At 37.7% G+C, this 20,215-nt stretch overlaps 1 protein-coding gene across 1 annotated transcript in view; it reads left to right on the top strand.

Moving 5' to 3' along the window:
* The first annotated feature begins 312 nt into the window (after nucleotides 1-312).
* DNAH5 (dynein axonemal heavy chain 5) overlaps nucleotides 313-20,215 on the top strand; it is a 122,114-nt gene continuing 102,211 nt past the window's right edge. Inside the window, 11 exon segments of the mRNA XM_040588837.1 lie at nucleotides 313-369; nucleotides 4,867-5,001; nucleotides 7,254-7,391; nucleotides 9,612-9,725; nucleotides 11,337-11,558; nucleotides 12,101-12,238; nucleotides 12,798-12,974; nucleotides 13,808-13,921; nucleotides 16,435-16,542; nucleotides 17,269-17,391; nucleotides 19,244-19,459. Of these exon segments, the coding sequence (XP_040444771.1) occupies nucleotides 313-369; nucleotides 4,867-5,001; nucleotides 7,254-7,391; nucleotides 9,612-9,725; nucleotides 11,337-11,558; nucleotides 12,101-12,238; nucleotides 12,798-12,974; nucleotides 13,808-13,921; nucleotides 16,435-16,542; nucleotides 17,269-17,391; nucleotides 19,244-19,459 (1,542 nt within the window).

Below are 20,215 nucleotides of genomic sequence, written 5' to 3'. Positions count from 1 at the left end.
AACTCCTAGACTGTAGGCAATACATTCTGGTAGTTAGAGCTCTAGTCTCTGAAGTAGTCCAATTTAGTTTTTGAGTAATTTAAATGCACATTAGAACTGAATTTTAAATACAGAGTTGAGGTTAATAGTTGCTGACTTTCTAGGTCCTTACTGTATTTTCTAGAGTTCTTTGGTGTTCTAATAGATAAGGAATGACACAAATATGAAAAAAAGTTGGGGGGGAGAGTGCAAAATGATGAATCAAGAAGCTTACTCCATGGCTTAAGGCTTGTTGCTGAAAAACAGTACTTGAAGCTTGTGTCAAATAGTACAATGTTTAGAGCTGGAAGAAAGCAACTTTGGAAGCAGAGCATTGGCAGAGTTATAAAGGTAAGGAAAACTGAACCTTGGACTAGGTCAAGACTAGCAACTGTATAGTTCTAATAAAGGTATGAATTGAAGTGGGGAGGGTATAGAAAAATATGTGTTTTGAAGTGGTGTAAGTGGATGATATTGGTTTCACAAAACTTTCTAATTATACAAAAATGGATAAATTTGCCTTTTAAAGCAAAACACAGTATTTGGGATATTTGTCATGATAGGTAGGGGTTTTTTGTGCAACTAGTCTTATAAGTTAATAGGTAAGGTATCAATCAAGGCTTAGTTGCATGTTTTGTTTTGGAAGCTAAATTTGCACTGGGAGATATTTATACATTTGTATCTTGTCCAGGTTGTTGCAGTGGTGTGGTAATCATATAATTTCAGAAATGTTGTACTGGTACAATAGAGAGCTTGATGCTGGATCTAGCAATAAAACAGGGGTGGGCTCTATCACCAAGGAAAACTGAAGTTTAACTTTACTCTTCCCATACTTATAAAGTGGGAACAGAATTTAGAAGACACTACATAGCATTGAGAAACAATAATAAAATACAGAAGTCATTAAGACCCTTAGACTAGACTAATTTTAAAAGCTGGTTATTTGACAAACTCTTCCTGAGTTAATACAGTGTTATAACAAATGTGGGAAAGCTCTGAGTGATGTTTGAAATTTAAGAGTCAGCTAAGAGGAGTGCCCTAATTCTGTAGGGTATGTGTTTTCTGGAGATAAGCAAATAAAAAGGTGTGTGTCTGTTGAAAACTCAGGGTGCTCGTAAAGTGGAAAATGGCTTGCAGTTCACTTTTACAGGGAGATCCATGAGCAATGCTTATGCAGCATAAAATATCTTAACAAGTTAAAGGAGAGACAGAGGAATGCCTTGTTGCTTAAATAATTTTTGGATAAGAGCGTAAATTAACAATAGAACACATTTTGACTCTTCTACTGAACTTCCCTGTAAAGTTCAAGTGTATTGCTCATCCATAAGACTTTGATCTGAGTGTGTCTCAGTTCAGTAATGCGCAGTATTCTGACAATCAAATGCATCATTTGCTGGATAAACTGTGTTCAAGAACAAGTTTTAACTTGTGCAGTTATGACTCACATACTAAGTAACATTAATGCTAACTTTAAATAGAGTGTCTGCAGACACATCAGCAACCGAGCTCTGTAATGGAAAAGTTGGCAAGAGTCAATATTTGGTTTCTGAGGCTGTTGGTTCAATGGAAAGGCACCTGGCATCTCTGAGTTCTGATCTTTTAGTACCTTCTGCTTAAACTTACATACTCGTGTTAACAAAGACTGTTGGTGGGGTTTTTTGTTGTTGTTGGTTTTTTTAAAAAAATTTAACTTAATCCCCGTTTTTGCTTCGGATTGCTATTGTGATGATTGTGACTTCAAGCACATGTTAAAATGTAGTTAAGACTCTCCCCTTCATGCTACTTCAGGAGAAGGTGTCTACTGAAATTGGTTTCCTGTGCTAAATTTTTGGTATTTAGGTATTAGGAATTTTCAGGGTTTATGTAACATAAACCAAGTTATTTATTATAACTAGACTAATCATCAAAGAAGGGCTTCTTGGTTCATTACTTTAACTTTGGACTTGCATCTGTTGTAGGACTGTGTCATATGGCCTTTCTTACCTTTGTAACTAACTAAGAGGGGGGGAAAAGAAACCCCAAACTAAATGTGACTGTGCTGATGTTCTTTAAATGAAGAACTCTGGTAAAGCTGTATCATAAAAACCCAGTCCTTCCGGATATCTAAGTGAGAAGGCATTTATCCCTTGTCAGTACTATTCCATTGGGATCCTCCTATATCATGGAACATCATGAGGAGGCTCTGTTGTGTGACCTTGATCAGAAATTGCTGCCAATACTTTTCACGGTTTGCACCTAAGTGTTACTGTACATACCAGCAATTCCTCTCTTAAGATGTCATTTACGTAGGTATGTGTTTTAGCAATCTTTCATCTTCAAATCTAACTCTTTCAGCATTCTATGAAACACTGTTTATTTGAATTACATAAACTGTCATGAAATGCACCCATATGCAAAAATCAGGATGGAAACAAATATAGAATAGAAATCTACTTGTTCCTCCATGAGCCTTTTGCTCATTTATGTCTGGCCCTTAAAGATGAGGTGTGGGGAGGTGGTGGGAAGGGAAGAACGAGAGGTAGAAAGTTCAACATTTTCTTGCAATTCATTCTTTCATTCTCTGAGATTTCTAATCCCAAGTAAAGAATACCTTAAACATTTCTTCTTTAAGTAATATGCAAATGGCAACGGATATTTTGACTGGTATCCAGTCTAGCTTCTGAATGTTTTAAAATATTTAAATTAATGGCTTCCTATTGAAAGCACTGAAGGTAGTGCTTTTTTGAGGACAACCTAATCCTAAAATTGAGGCAGAAGTGTCTTCTGATGACTGCAACAACTGGGAAGTGAGAGTTGGGAACACTTCATTTGAGGAGGAGAAGTAGAAATGGTAGATCATCAATATATGGAAACATGACAGGCAGGATGTGTTCTTGAATTGCATTGTAGTGACTGTCAGGAAAAACATGCATGCAACTTGGATTAATTAGAGAGAGATCCACCAGAACAGTGCAAATGCCTTCCAGAAATGACGTGTGATAAATGCAAGTGAATGTCTTAATCTTCATAAAGCTATAGATTTACTATCTAGTTAATAATTCCTTGTTTTCTCTAGGCATAGTTCATTAAAATAATTTAACTAGATTTTTAAAGTTTTGTGACATATTAATGAATGCTTGTTACTGGACGTAGACATCAAATAATGCCTAATGCTATGTGAATGGCTAAACACAATAGCTAGTATATTTGTTATAGGGCTTGAGACACTGCAATTAAAGGGTTGGAAGGCATTAAAAGAACTGAAACAAACATCAGGGCATGACTGCCCCATTTGAAAAGAAGGTGCTTATGATTTCAGCCTTCATAAACAGCAGCTTGTGGAAGAAATGGAGGCTATGAACATAGCAAGGGCCATCTGTATAGGTGAGGTTGGGAACTGATGACCGATGTAAGATGAATACTTTTGTAGCAATATATCTGGAGTTCTCTGCTGAAAACACAGCAGAATACAAAAGTAGTCTCTCTGTAGTTGAAATAAAACAAAAAGAGCTTTTTGATGGATTAAATAGAAGCTAGATAATTGGCAGAGTCTTGGTTGTGTTTTTCTATGTTAAAGATGCATTATCACTTGTGCCTAAATTACTGAAACAACAGGTTTTAGGATTCTATGTTATCATCTAGCATGAAGCTGATTCAGTCCCAAATGGTTGCTTTTTGTATGTCTAACTACAAACAAAAGGGGGAAAATTCTACCCTGATTTGAGAAACACATAGGAAAGGCCAATCCTGTGATGACATTTCACTTTTGGGAAAGTGGAGACCACGTTAGACAATGACAGAGGTAAAACAGCATAAAGTACATGCACAAATTAATCTGCTACTGCATTCTTCAAGCATATCTGTGTAAAGGGCAGGATTCATATGTTTTTCTTTTACATGGAAAAACATTTCCAGTGCGTTCAGCAGTTATGAAAATATGTTAGTATTTATGAATTTACCAAATATTTGAAAATTCCTTTAGAAAATAGAAAAGATATTTACATAAAGGTATAAAGTATACTATGCAAATCCTATTGACTCTGCAGAAGCTTATGGATAAATCACTTGTGCATACTTTATAGAGTTACTAGATTTTTCATAATCACTGAGGAAATAAAGATTGAATTTACGACCAATGAAAAATAATTTTAAATTTCTTTTGAAAATGAAATGATATTAAATCATGTAATCTGCAAGCACAATAACACCAGTAACTATTCCAGAAGGCTATTTTGTCTATAATGTAATGAGATGTATTACATATGGGAATTCAATTTAATTAGAAGAGTAGGCATACTGTTTGAAGAATGGCATAATAGCTATAGTTAAGCACATTTGTAAACACTTGTGTACCTTGAGGCTTGTGGCTTGTTTTACTTCTCATTATATTAAAGAGATAATGTAAGAATCCCTAGCTTTCTTCAGCAGCATCTGTCTTTATTAGAGAATGCTTACAATATCTTCCATGAATCACAAAGATGGGTCAGAATCCTGTCTTGACTTGATGGTCATATGTGACTAGACTGAAAAACTGGGAAATAGGGTGATGAAGGTAACGTGCAGAACGATGGACCTGTACATACAAAGTACTTTTTTTTCCCCTACAGTCTTTCAACAACTACTTAATATTGTACAAAAGACCGCTGATAGAAATTCTTTGCTAAATCTGAAAAGAAAACACAGGAAATAAACTGTAAAATCATAACGCGGGTTGCTTCTAAACATTTAATTTGAGTGCCTTAACATACACCACAAGTATGGAAGAATGTAATAGCCTTAACTTTTAAAAATAAATTTTAGACGTTTCTTTATTTTTGTCTTCCAAATAGATTATGAATTATTCATTGTCTGCTTTGTGTTTTATAACAGCAAAAGCTCAAGGAAGAGAGGGAGGCTAAACGTGCTCGGCTGGATGGCAGGCATGATTACTTACTGGATACTGTTGCCACTTGCGTGAATCTGGACAAAGCAGAAGTAGAGGATGCTGTTCTTGATGGTAACCAGGTAATCTGATGAATTTGATAATGAAGCTCATAGGGTGCTTTAGAACTGATATTACCATTAAATACTTGGTGAGATAGTTGTCAGATTTTGTGTCTGAGATTACTTAAGTCTTCCCAATGAAAAAAATATTTCTCAGCATTTTGTGATTAAGTGAGCAAAAGTGTCCTCACTTTCAGGAGCTATTGTAACAATGTTGATTTTGAAATCAATTGAATTGATTATAATTTCTACTTTCCAATGTTTATAGATAAGACCGTAAAACTGTGACTGCATATCATATTGGATCCACAGCATGAAGTCTCTTGGTCCTTGAATATATAGTACATACAGATTCAAGAGTCCTGTCCACAGCAGGCTGCATGCTGTTGTTTCCATTAGGCTGCCACCAGCATTTGTGAGACTACATTGTGATCTAGTTTAGGAAATTACTTGACAAAATAGAACAGCTAAGTGATCTGACTGACTATGTGAGGCTTAATGCAGGGGGTAAGCAGTTAGAAATACATATATTGAGGAAATGGTGCGTTAAAGTTGATGGTGAAGTATTATATGCAATGGAGATATATTTTGTGATTTGAATAGAAGTAGCTATTTTTTTAAAACCTAGGCAGACAACAAGTAGAACTTGTTTTACCCCCTGATACTAAAGTAAACATGGTTGTGGGGTTTTTGTTTTCTCTTTCCAACTGTGTACGTTCAATTTATGCCTTCCCATTTCAGTGCTAATATTGTTGACAAACTGAAGAAAGTCCAGTGGAAGACTATGAAGACAGTGAGGGACATAGGGCCTGCAAAGTATGAGAAGAGGGAAAATAAGAGATTGAGGGGCAGTTAGATAGTAGCCTGCAGTTGCTTGAAGAGTAGTTACAAGGATGACAGAACTGAACCCTTCTCAGCAGTTGCAGATGATACAACAAAGGCAATAGCCACAACTTGCAAAATGGACGTTAAGAGACAAAAGACCCTTCTTCACCAGCAGAGAAATGCACTATGGGAATAGGTTACTCACTTGAGTTGTGGAATTTCTGTCCTTGAGGTTTTTGAGACTCAGCCTAGGCAAAGCTCTAGATGACCTGAGCGTTTGTTGATGATACAGGAGGCTGGCCTTGAGATCTCCCAGAGGTCCCTTCCAACATTTCTGTGATTCCATGTGATAGAGGAAAATAAGCTGTGTAGAGCACTATCACACAAGTTAAAAAGCAGAACTTGTTTCAGCTTTTGTGCATTCTATCTTTAAATAGGTTTCCTAGCAAACTATATTGTCAGAGAATAAGTCAGGTGAAGAAAATATTGGCAGGTGTTACACTTGGAAAAAGAGAAGTGCAACAGTTGTTTTGACCTCATCTTGGAGGGCTCAGACAAGATTATCTGGAATAGCAGTTTATGTGATCTTGGTGTAACTGAGGCCCGCTATTAATGGAAGAGGATAAATGCAGCTTTCTTCCTGCTGCTGGTGATCTCTTAGCCTTTTTCCTGTGCTAGGAATCACAAATGGTACTGGCAAATGTTTCTGAAGAGCTTCTAGTAGAAGCCTTTCCTGCTGGAAGATTGCTGTGTAGTTAGGGACTATATGAAACAATGACTCATAGATCTAGAAAAATAATTGATTAGGCCATAATTTCAGATGCTGAAACACTGATGCCAGCATAGAGAAATCAGCTTTCTTCCTGGGCCCGTATGGCCTTTAAATAAGATTTCCAGACTACACTACCAATACATGGTTCAGGGATGCTTGATGGTAGACTTAAATTGATGGAGAACTGTGAAATTGTCCTGATGTTTACAATATAAATAAAGGCTTCCTGTGTTGCTATGATATGGAATAATTGCAACTGTGTGTTTTCTGCTTTCAGCTAGTTAGGTGAATGGCAGTAAGAATAACATGGGTGGGGGACTTCAGTGTGGTGCTGCTGCACTTCAGAACATGAAGCAATGCCATGTGCCCTCAGTTTGAGAGATGATACGCAGCACATACAGTAAGTGGTTTCAGTAAACTGAAACATGGCCTGGCTATACCAATTGTGTTCAGCATGGACAAATTTAAATAGTTCAGTTAAGTAGGTGTGTGCTGCTAAAGGACAAGGCAATTCAATCATTTTTTGCAGGGTAGTAATTGGGCCTGGTACAACTTTATTACTGAACAATGATAATATGATGAGTATTTGTCAGCCCTTTATGTTAAGAATCTGAGTAAGCTAAACTTTTCATAGTGAGTATGCTATATGTAATGATCTCATCACGATCTCAAACAGATAGAGCGTATTGACAAATTCCTGGTTCCTGGTGGCCTGCGTCATCTGATGTTCTACTATCAAGATGTGGAGACAGTGGATACAGGTGAAGCAATTTAGGTTCTCCTGCAACATGTTATAGTTGTGCTGAGCAAGTGTGCAAGGAAAAAGCAAACAGTGAAGTTCTTGTAAGCTGGGGTTTAAGGCAAGTGAAGATTGGTCATACTGGGACATCGACCCTTGCTCATGAAATGAGGATTGATTAAATTACTGAACCAGTGACAGGTCCTCTGCCCCCTCCCTTCCTATCATGCCACTAGTCTGTCCTAGTATCCCTCCTCATTTCTCAGCACATGACCATCCATCCATGCGGCCCTGTTACATGACAAGTGGCCCCAGGAGGCCTGCATTATGGGCAGCAGAGCCGTTGTCCCAGAAGTCCTTTCTGCTCATGTCCTCCCTTCCCCAGTGCCCCATGTTACTACACTTCTGTGGGAAGCCTCCTTCTCACTTACCCTGGCAGCAGTTCAGGGCCCCTGTCACAAGGACACCCTCCCTTTGCCCATGCCTGCTGTCACAGAGCCTCCAGTGCTGCTGCTGTTGGGACTAGCCAGGTGCTATGTGACCTCTGGGACCCCGTGACTGGTTGATGGGAGTTCACCCTGCTTGTTTACCCTGGTTGTACAAGAAGGGCCTTGTAAATATATCTATGCATATCTGTATAAATCTGTGTTTATACATATGTGAACATATACTGAGTGTACAAACATATATTTACGCTTTATGTATTTTCAATAATATGTATGTGTATACCTTAAAATATGAAAAGACTGTCTAATATGATATAAGCAACTTTAATAATTAAAGTTGAAATGTACATAGAAAACTAAAGTAAAATAGAAACTCAGCCACTAATTTAGAAATCTACTGAGCAAGTTTTTATATGACTGAGTTGAAGTGGTGGAAGTATGTTGGAGAGCGTGTGAAGCAAGGGGCAAAGCCTGGGAATCTAATCAGTCACCCTCACCCACTCCCAAGCTCCCAAACTGATGACCCTGTAGTATGATTGTGGTGGCCTTTGGTTTTTTTGGGATGCAAGCAACAGGGAAAAGCTGGAGAAAAAAAACCAACAAAGCCCCGACAAGTTCACAGCAATATGTGTATTGGGTCAATAAGCAAAAGTCCCCCAAAGACAATGAGCACTGGAGGAGAAAAAAAAAAAAAAAGTAAAAGTTAACTTGTGATGAAGGAGAAGACAGGTGAGTGTGGGGTGAAGTGAGTGGGGTGGAGGCTGCCTTTGCCTACAGCTGCAAGCGTACAGTTACTTGTGATACCATCACAGTGCGCTTCTTGTGCTGTACATTTTTCCTTCTTAGATAGGGCAGAGTTTGTAAAAGAATTTTCTGTGATGCTCACTCTGGGACTGTGGTTCTCAAGGCTAGCAAAGCAAAAATAACAGTTATAGTGATGGCTACTAATTGGTAAAGTTGTCCTTTAACTACTGATGTCAACAATTCACTTTTTGATCTTTTTATTGTTGCTGTATCTTACTGAGATGTGTATGCACACAATTTTAATCTGAGGTAATACTAGAAAACTAGTAACAGAAGTAGCATGGCCAAACCCAGAATTTAAGAGAATTATTTTCCCCCCAAAGACACTGCTACTTCTTGGTGACTTTTTGCAAGTGTTACCAACAGCCTAAACATGGGAGCAGCATACTTATGTTAGGGGAAGAAGAAATGACAGAGAAGTCCTTTGTAGCTTCTGTGCTGGTTTTTTTTTGTTTGTTTGTTTGTTTTTCCCCCAAAGAATCTGCTGTGGTGTATCTCTCCTTGTTTTCAGCAGCACTCTTTCTTTCTTTTTTTTTCTCTCTTTTTTTTTTTTTTCTCTTTCTTTATTTGTATGTTAGACTTATGTCTACAAGTTTTTAAGGGAAGACAGTTGTTAATAGCTCCTCTGAGGTAAACTACGCTCGCTGATTTTTTTTGTTTTGTTTTGTTAAGCAATAAAGCATTATCTGCAACTGCATGATAAAGCACCATGTAAGAGGATCTTGAGCCTGAACCTTTACTTAGAAGGAGCAGAAAACAAATGAATGAATAGAAAGTAAAGGCTTTTGATGTGAGAATGGCAAAATTAGATGAAATAGTTCTTACTGTGCTGTGAGGTCTCTGGATGCTGTGCACTGTCTGTGGATGGTCCCATGGGTTGGCTCCAGAGGACTAAGACTCAGAGATACACAATTGATGACTGAACTGTTTGTTTAGAAAACTATTCTTTGAATCAGTAATCAGTGGTTTTTAAGTGTTTCTTTTATTTGAATCTGCAGAGCGCTTTGGCCTTCCAGGAACAGGAACGAACTCTAATTTGACAAAGAAGAAACCTAAAGTATTTGTGACAGAGGGAAAAGAAGTTGCTTTAACTGGTGTGTGCATTTTCTTCATTAGATCTAGTCTTTTTAAAACCATCACAACTGAGAATATCTATCAGGTAAGAGTCAGTGACTGCTGCTCACTGTTTACATTTCATTTTCGTCTTGGGGTATTTGCTCTCAGCATGTAGTTTGGCAGCCTTTGACAAGGAGGAAAGAACACAGTTTGGCTGAATGAAACAGGATTAAAAAAGGAGAGGAATGGAAAAACTGACATTATTTAGCTGCAGCAACTTGAAGTGTATTGTTGCTATGAAGAAATAAAGTTAAGGAAGAAAATTTATGACAAAGAGCAATTAGTCAATACCTAAATAATAAGCTGTTAAATTTCAATAAGTGCTAGCAAATCCATTAAAAAAACAAACAAAAGTGATTTTATTTTTGAGAGCATATGTCTGCAAATTGAATATAAGCAAGTTTTTACTGGTGAAAGACTCCTTAAATCTATGATGGTCTGAAATAAACAAAGCTGGATCAAATGCTCCAGTAGTGAGGAGCATATAGTAAAATGTAGGCAATGCTACAGTTGTAGACAAACTAATCAGAGTGCTAAAGTAAGAATGATGGGCTAAATGAGGATTTAGTGTTGTGGAAAACTTTCTATATGCTTCAAAGGGGGAACTTTCAAGTACAACTCCTAAACTAGCAAGGTTTAACTTCTCCCGTCTCTTCTAGGAAAAACTTTAAAGCTATTTTGCCCAGGTAGGCAAGAAATAGAAGAGCAAAGGGTGGGTGAGGTGGCTGTCATCACATTTATTATTTGATTTCTACAGATATACTCTTTAAAGTTTTATGCTTAACCTCTTAATTTAATTTGTTTGGGTGATTTTGAAAGAACTGGCTTAGAGTTTAGCCAATTTTATACTGTTTAACATTTAAATATTTTTTTGCTTATTAATAATGTTTGCAAGCTGGTAATTGCAACTGAAAGACTGTAAAGCAGACTTCTTCGCAAGTAATTATGTAGCCCTTGCTGATAGTAGGTAATACCTTAAAACTAGGAAAGACAAGTTGAAAAGTAAAAATGATGTGTGTGGAAATACATTTAATGAGTAGCACTTAAATACAAGTTGCTTGGTGTTAAATTATGTTGCTGAAAAAAATTCTTCTAATGAAGCAAACTATGGCTGGCAGATTCATGTAATTTACCTTAGAAGTCTTCAGAGTCTTTTTCAGAATGTCTAAAAAGCAGATGTTCTGTGAATTGTTCTCTCTCCAATTGGATAGATGCATTCTTCCTGAACCAAAACCTTTGGGCAGCTGCAAATCAGAATTGACTACAGTTCATAATTCTTTTGGCATCTAAGGCTTTTAAGTGCTATGATCTGTACATATGCATATATATATACACACACATATGTATGAATATATTAAAAATATAATTCTGATAGCTTTAGAAATGGCAGGCTCGTGTTATTTTACTCACCCATATAATCCTTATAAATAGAGGTCTATTGTTTTCAGATCTTTGTTCCCTCAGTTTAGTATGACAAGTTGTGAACCTGTGCAAATCTTGCAGCCCTTGCTAGCAAGAATTGTGCTGTTAGTACTTGAAGAGCACTTGAACACACTGGCAATTTTTGAGATGATCAAGGCAATAGGACTGGAATAAATGTAATGATGTCAAAATTTTGTTTTCTATTTTAACTTGTATTGTGTTTCTTTTACAGGAAGTAAGTTTTAATATGATGAATGTAGGTCGAGATGGCTTACTAAAAAGTGTTGAGCAGTTGATATCAGAAATCTTCATTCCAGCCTTACAGACTATGGACTGTGGCTGGGTTGAACTTGGTGAACCTCAACAAGCTTCCAGTATTAAGCAGGACTTCCTTTGTTCCCTTGAAGCGTTTGTTAATGTGCTGTCAGGAACTCAGCAAAGTCTGTTGGAAAAGGTAGTATGTTCACATGGTAAATAGAAACTGAGCTACCTGCAGAATGTTGCTTGCTCTGGGCCTTTTGAATTAACTGCTCTTGCAGAATACTCATAAAAATTGCCTTTCTTAAACTGGACGAAAAAATAACCCTTTTGTTTGTTGTCATCAGTAACTTGTTATTCAGTGTTCTTTGGCTTTAACAATTTTTCAGGTCCTCCTGTTCTTGTTTGTTCTGGCACGAGTTCTTTAGAGTTAACAGCTTCTTGACTCTCCAATGGCTGTGGTCACTCTTAAAACAAGAATGATTATGACAAACAGTTTCTTTAACTGTTATTTTCTACTCTGTGTTTGTGAAGGAAAGGGCAGGAGAGCACAGCCAACATGCTGGTGAATTCTTCAGATTCTGGAGTCCAGTTCTGGCTCAAATCAGTTTAACTTAAACTGAAGTGGAAATATGAAGTGAGATACCCCAAGTGGGGCAACCGGTTACTTTTAAAAGTTCCTGCATTATTTGTCATAAACATTTCAGCATTTCATGTTTTTTTTAACTTGTGTTTTAGGTCAGTCTGAACAAATGTGAAACATATGATCTGAAAACTCTAAGACGACCTTCAGATTACCTGATGGTTGCTAACAGCATAGATGCTCTTGAAAGAATAGAAGCCTGCATGAAAGGATGGACCAAACAAATTGAACAGGTGATATACTGGACAAATGTGAAGTATGACAACATAGACATATTGGCAGATGATGAGTTTAATTCTGTTGGCGTATAGCAGCCTTTATAGAAAATTAGATATGATCAGTCCCTGTATTTTAAAGTAGTGTTTTGTGTGCTTTTGCTTCTCAATGAGAATATTGAGAGCTTTTTCTATGCACATGTTTCTGGAAACTTAGTCCCCTTTCTTGATAAGCACCTATTCTTAAAGTAGAAAACAATGATTCCCAGTGGCTTTAACAAAAGCAAAAGGAGCACAATAATTCAGTAAATACTATTCACGGTGGTCAAAATCGTACTTTGAAACATGCTTTGCAGGTTATTTGCAGAAAATGTAATTGTAAGAGGGCTCTTGATACTACTCCTTCTTTAACTCAGAACTAAAAAGGCCAAGCAAAATTAAGGTATCTTATGTGAGGTGATGGCTGAGTTTGGTAATTTATCAAAGGAGGTTAATACTAGGAGTTAATTATGAATTAATCCATGCTATCCATGCAGATAAAATAATGTCACCCACTAATATTACTGTATGATAAAAGGTTCTTGCAGAAAATGACCAGTTGAGAAAGGAAGCTGATGACCTTGGTCCACGAGCAGAGCTTGATTATTGGAAAAAGAAATTGTCAAAATTCAACAACCTTATGGACCAGCTGAAGAGTCCAGATGTGAAGGCAGTGCTTGGAGTGCTCACTGCTGCTAAATCCAAACTGCTGAAGGTTTCTGTTTTGAATTATGACATATATAAAGACTAGAAATATTATGTATACTCTAGTCTATTTTGGTGATATGTGTAACATTACTGGTAAGGAAAATATTGAAACATCTTTGGCTTTTGTTTCCTTTGTCCTTCCCTATTCCTTACCTTGAGTACACAAAAGTTTGAATTAATTTATTGGAAAAGACTGGGAACCCCCTTTGTTTAAATGCTCATAATGTACTGCATCCACGTGACTCAACAGAAATAAATACTTACAAATCTTTGAAAAGTTGATTATTAAATCAGAAAATTGAATTAATGAACTAGGTATTTAATTAAAATAAAATATCCCCCCCCCCCCCCCCATTTTTTAAACCTCTTTATCATGTTGTTACACTGTCTGTCAAACCTGCTTGTGAGGTCACAACTTCTCACATTGATATAACAAAGTTGGAGACCCATTACAAACACGAAAATAAGTGAATAAAAAAGTCTTGGCTCATCAATGTAACATAATAATCATCAACAAAATAAGAGACGTGAAACAAACAGCTATCTATTCATCAGTCGATCAAGCAAAAGTAGTTAACAGATGATCTCTATATATTTTACAGCAGCTTGACTTTACACTACTAGTGACATAACTTGTTGAGCTGAGTGCTCTGACTGTTCACAGTCAAGTTATTGAAGCAAACAAGGACGTGTTCCTCATCTTGGGTAAACAAAGTGTAACTCTGGAGTAACAGATCTGTGCTTTCAAGTGTGTTTAAAGGCTAATGATAAAACAGAGTGATCTCAGAACAGTTTGTCTGAAATGCATGGTTTTATTTTTTTCCAACTTTCTATTCTTAGAACTGGCGAGCACTGGATATTCGCATCACAGAGGCAGCAAATGAAGCTAAAGATAATGTCAAGTATCTATATTCTCTGGAAAAATATTGTGACCCGTTATACAATAGTGATCCTGTAAGTAAATCTTTTGAATTCTTAACATAAATCTGTTGAGACAACTAAAATGCATGTATTTTGTAGGATCAGTTTAGGAATTACATAGATAGCATTTTAGGTATGCATATCTGGTTTGAGACTTTGTTCAGTTATACTAAAAGTGGCCTAGTGGGAATTTCTGGCTACAAAATAGAGTACTTGTTATTTTCTTGCTATGATATCTATGAAAATTTTGGTCTGATGATGAAATTGGATTCTGTGCTATGGGAGGAAGTGAGATCTTTGTAATTTAAAAAAAAAAGGGGTGGGTGGGTGTGAAAGTAAACCTAGTGCCACACTACAGACAAAGTCTGGGGTTTTGTCTTTGTGCTGGCAGTAAGTTCATGCTTAGCCTAACATTTATAAGGCAATTTTCAGCTTCTTGAGTTAGGAGAACATAAATACGGTTATGTAAATATTAAGGTGTAAATATAAATCACCTTCTCATACCATAGTAACAGAATGATGCAAGCATATAGTAAACAAAACCAGCCAACCTAAAGTATGGGACAGGAAGAAGAGTTTCTCACTGTCCCATTATCTGCTAAAGTAGGTGGCAAATGGTTGCTTTTATTAAAACTGGTTTTGCAACTGTGTACATGTCTTACTAGTCAGGGAAATATGATGAGTAGCCATGAATATTCAAAGCTCTGACCATCCTAGCCACCCCTCCCCACATACCTTTCCCAAAGGTAAGTTACTTCCAAACAGTGCTAAGGGCAACCGTGCTATGGCTCTGTCTCTGTTTCCATTTACTGGATGGTTATTAGAACAATGTGTTCTTTCAGTGTTTCCCAATCTGATATTTGAGTCTCTCTGATTAAATGTTAGTACGATACCCATACAAAGCGGCATTAAAGTGAATATACTTTCTATTGGTGCTGTGCAGGGTCTGTTGAACTTGATCTGCTTTGTGCTCCCCGTACTGACTTTTACCAAGGAGGAAGTGGTGCCAGCTTTAGAGAGATTTAGTTTTGAGAGTGTGTAGCACTTGGGGTGGAAGCTGTTAAGGCATGGAGCGTGAACCTTTCCTTTATGGATATTTATCTGTAGAATGTTGAGAACCAGTTTGTCAGTAGAGTAAAACTGTCATTGCTTTGGAAATTAAGATGTGAGGAGGAGCTGTCTGAAAAAAATCTGTCTGGTCCATTCATTGGCTGAAGACATAATGCTTCCCTTCAAAAAGGCATTTCTATTTCTCTTCCACACAAGGCTTACTGAAAACCATATAGGGTACAGAGAATTAAAATGTGTATGATGGGTTAACCTTGGCTCTGGGCCAAGCACTGTGTTACTCCCCCTCCTCAACAGGATGGGGAGGGAGTACAGGATGAAAAAGCTGATGGAATTTTTAAAGACAAGGAGATCATCATGGGCAAGACAGACTTGACTCAGGGAAAAGCAACGTAATTTATTGACAGTGAAAATAGATTTAGGTAGGGAGAAACAAAGACAAAACCTAAAACCACATCTCCCCACCACCTCTCTTCTTCCCAAGTTCAGCTTCAGCCCTTCAACACCGACTTCTCTTCCTCCTCCTCCCCCTGAGTGGCACAAAGGGATGGGGAATAGAGGGCTGCAGTCAGCTCATAACAGCTCCTCTGCGCTGCTTGTCCTCCTAAAACTTCTCCCTGCGATGGAGTGGGCCCTTCCCATGGGCTGCAGGGAAACACCGCCCGCCGGAGTCTCCCCCAGGGCCGCAGGGACATCTGTGTGGGGGCGCCCGGAGCCCCCTGCCCCCTCCCGCTCCCCCCTCGGGGCTGGCCGGGCTGTTTCTCACCCCGTTGCCCTCAGCCCTGGCTGCCGGGCACCGTTTTGCCCTTTCTCAGCCCGGCTTTCCCCGAGGCGCCCGCCCGTGGCTGCGGGGCTCAGCTGTGCCCTGCGCTGGGGCCGGTGGAGCCGCCTGGAACCGGCTGGAACCGGCTGTGCCCGGCACGGGGCAGCCCCGGCACCACCTCATGGGGCCACCACTGCTGCCGCGCCTGCACACCTGCACCCCAAAGAATGAGCTATGAGATCACCTCTTCCCAGGCACTTACCTATTGCATATAATTTTTTATGTTCTAAATGCCAGCAGTATAGAAAAGTTGTTCTTCACAGTTCCTGTATTCAAATGAGTGCCATGAGGCTTAAGGCAATTTTTGGGCTCGCTCTATATGCAAGCTTAGGTCAGGTTTAGCAGAAGAGGCTACAAATGTACTTTTTAGGAAAATAAACGGTACTTTGGAAGAGGCCTTTATCTCTACCAAATTTCACTTGCTGGCCAGAATTCTTCCAGCCAAGACTCCAGTGAAAATTTTTCCCTAAAACTGAATCACTGAGCTTGGAGGTGAAGTGGGACAAGCAGCTTTGCAGGAGAGGCTGAGGGAAACAGAGGCACAAACATTAGGCAGACCATGTTCGTCATGCTCCTGCGTTCGCTAGCCCGGTGTTGAGCTAACGTATGATAACAGAAGCACTCAGCAGAGTTCAGACTGTGTGTTTCTTTCCAGGTGTCCATGGTGGATGATATTCCAGGCCTCATAAATGCAATTCAAATGATTCAGAGTATCTCTCAGTATTACAACACATCTGAGAAGATATCCTCGCTCTTTGTGAAGGTTGGTTCTACAGTGTGAAAGGAATTTTTCACAGATTTGTTTGTGGTGTTGATTGAGTGAGAGACAGAAAACACAAAGGGATGAAGCAATTGAAGAGGCAGCATTTTGGTCAATTTAATGCTGCTTTTTGAATGTGTAGTGAATTGGAAATAGTGATAAAACTACTTCAAAGGTAGAACTTATTTTACTGTCTGTAATTTGGAGTTGTAAGAAATTTTTCAGACTTCTTGAAGATCAAGGCTAATCTCAACCCTGATGTGAATAGATTGAGGCACTTTCTGTTACAATGAGTTTTGCCTGTGGTGAACAGTTTTATGTAGAACCAATTATGTTAAATTTATATACCTCTTACACCTCCTTATGTTTTCATAAAGAAGGAAATGGAATTTGAAGGACAACCTATTCTTTAATGATCTCATGGGCCTTTGATTTTACTTTTGCTTTCAGAAGTGCCAAAGTCTCATGACTTTGTAGTCCTCAATGTCATTTCAAGGTTGGTACAAGGAATTTAGGTTTAGGTTAAGTATAGTTGATCAACATTTTGGTGGTGTAATGGTCTGGAAGCTGGATATTGTAAGGACAGTCTGGCTATGGGGCTGGTATTTGGTGTTGCTATTTTGCAGGCTTTAGGTTGGTGGAGTCAGAGGTATGGGATGAAACTGAAAGAAGAGCAAGATCTGCTTTGTCTTGACATTTTTTTTTTCACAAGGTTAAAACTGCTTTTAGGTGACCAATCAGATGATCACAGCGTGTAAATCTTACATTACAAACAACAATATGGCCACCATCTGGAATCAACCTCAAGAGAAAGTTATGGAAAAGCTGCAAGCAGCTATTAGACTTAAACAGGTAGGTGGGAAGAGTGTGTAGAAAACAGAATATAAGGTGGGATTTAGGAGGGCATGATTAGGAAAACTTTATTCTATATGAGGAAGAAATGTTATAATGAAAGAAAATGAACCAACTGACAAATAACCTCTGGAGCTGGAGCATTTGTATTAGAGCTAACAGCAAATTTAGTCCAGCATCTGCTGATTTTCTGGAAACAGGATTTTGATGCTTAGCCTAACTTAACTATGCTTCTTATATGAGAATTACTTGGATTTTCATGTCTGTATTTCTCTAGAATAGAACACATTCTTCTCATATGATGGGGAGGGATGTGTGATAGAAATGAAAACGGAGCAAGTTAGTGAGCTGAACATATTCCAAAGATACGTGGACAAGCTATACCTTTAGATAGGGCGATTTAATGAAATGAGGGCAATTCAGCTGTTCAGGTTGCGTAGACTTTTTGTGAAAATAGCCTTTATTTTTTTGCATATACTTTTTTCTTCTTTTTTCCCCTCTAGAACATAAGATCATAGGATAATTCAGCTTGAAAGGGTCCTTAGCAGGAATCTAGTAAACCTCCTGCTCAAAGGCAAAGCAGGGGTAGCTATGAGATCAAACTTGGCTGCCCAGTTCTTTATCCAGTCCTGTCTTGAAGCTCTCTGAGGATGAGGAGACTGCATAGTCTTTCTGGGCAATCTCTTTCACTGCTTGGCTGTCTTTAGGGTGAAAGATTTTCTCCTAACCAGTCAGAACATGTTCTGTTTCAATTTATGCCCATTGCCTCTCGGCCTGTGTCCATGTGTTGCTGTGAAGATCGTAGCTCTTTCTTATAACCTTCCTGTAGATACTGGAAGGTTCATATTAGGTTTTCTCCGTTATTACTTTTTGATCCCTTAATAATATGTGCTTGGAAGAATAGAAGTTTATCCTGACACCTTCTGAAGCAACAGATCTTGCATAGTTCTAGCACAAATTAGTGTAAATTTATATGACATCTTACTATCAGCAATGAGTAGTAAATGTGTATGTTTCTATAAAGATACAGCAAGTTATTCTGTTGCTGGATTAAAATATGTTGAAGGAGTAGGTTTTTATTTGAGTCTTATTAGTTCCAAAAGCTTTCAGAAAATCAATAGATTAAAACGTAAAATTTGAATCACTAACAATTTAGGAAACTCTGAGTCTTTAGTATTAATATTTCCAAGTGGGCTTATTTGTACATATATGTGATAAGAAAAAATTAACATTGTATTTTAAAGGGAACTGCTCTTGAAAGAAAACATTTCAAGCAAATCTGCTGACTATGTAACCTGACTTTGGGAAGAATTTAATTTTAACATGTTTGGAGTAAGGTTTGTGCCCCGTTGAGAAAGCAGAGTGAAAACTCAAGCTGCTATGGACACCATTCTAACTTATAAGGGGTTTTGTTCTGGAAAGTGATTTTGTAAAATTTCAAACATCGTTACTCAATAAAACTGCTCAGCACACAATCATTATTTTCAGTTTTCAAAAACCAAAATCTCAGTTGTCATCTTGGATAGTCAGTAAACACATTCAGTAGTAAAGATATCAAGCCCTGCTAAGAAATGGAAGGAACATAATTTCATGCCAGTTATGGATGGAATGTACAGATACATATAGGGGCAGTTCATTCTTGTGATGAAGTGTGTGATCATGTAATGTTGTTGGGTTAGTTTTCAGAGACAAATTTTATGACTGTCTTTGTAGTGTTCATGAGTGTTTTTTGATGAAACCTCTACTTGCTATCAAGTTAGGATAATAGCTGTCTGCATAAATTTTGTTTTAGCAGATGACAATGCTTTTTATTATATGCTTGACATTCTTTTAAATTCTTCCTTGTTTTTAGGAGTATCAAAATTGCTTTCACAAAATAAAAAAGAAATTGGAACAAAATCCAGCTGAAAGACAGTTTGATTTTAGTGAGATGTATATCTTTGGAAAATTTGAAACCTTTCATCGACGTGTGGTAAAAATAATAGATGTATTCAATACTATGAAAACCTACTCAGTTCTACGGGAGTCTAAGATAGAGGGACTGGAAGGAATGATCACAAAATATGAGGTACACAGTAAATTTTGATATCCTGTCAGTCTGACTTGAACTTTAAACAATAAATCATTATGAAAATTAGAAAAGTGTTTATCAAGAGAAAAAATTGAGCCATGGTTTTGTGCTATAATCAGAAGAAAAAGTGAGAAATGGAACATTTCTGTCTTTACAAATGTTTTTCTTGCTATGAAAGTGTACTGTGACCAAAATTGCAGACTGTTTTAATCTCTTGCCCATTATTCTAGGAGTACCTGATCAGTCAGTGCCGGCCAGTGAGGTAGTCCATTGCCATGGTAGTTGATGCTGCAGTTCCATTTCTGTGCTGCATAAATACAAACAAATATAAGTTTTATTTCTTGAAATAAGTAATTTAAAAAACATACAAAAAGCCAAATGTTTCATTAAGGAAATAGCAAGCTTAATTCCAGCAAAACGGATTATGAAGTTTACTTAAAATCTGTACTCTAGAACTAGGGTACAGTCATCATCTTCGTGTTTTATGAGGGAAGAAAGAGTTAATTCACTCCACTTTAAATCTTTAGGCCGGAGGAGGAAGAGAAGTGACTTTCCTGGTTTTCTGTGAAAAGCTCTTCAAGCTGAGGCTTTTTCCTTTGTAACAGCAAAATCCATTTGCTTGTTAGTATTACTATCCAGGTTTCTTTCCTGGTCTTTTTATGTAGTAGGAGTGACACCTGAGCAACAAGGAGCTCTTCTAAGAATATAAATATGCTAAATCATGTTCTTTTCCTTCCTTCTTTTTGAGATTAA

Source organism: Falco naumanni, chromosome 3 (assembly GCF_017639655.2).
Source record: "Falco naumanni isolate bFalNau1 chromosome 3, bFalNau1.pat, whole genome shotgun sequence".
In the NCBI taxonomy this organism is placed as follows: domain Eukaryota; kingdom Metazoa; phylum Chordata; class Aves; order Falconiformes; family Falconidae; genus Falco; species Falco naumanni.
Note: the sequence above shows the minus strand (reverse complement) of the source record. Positions and strands in the feature narration are given on the sequence as shown.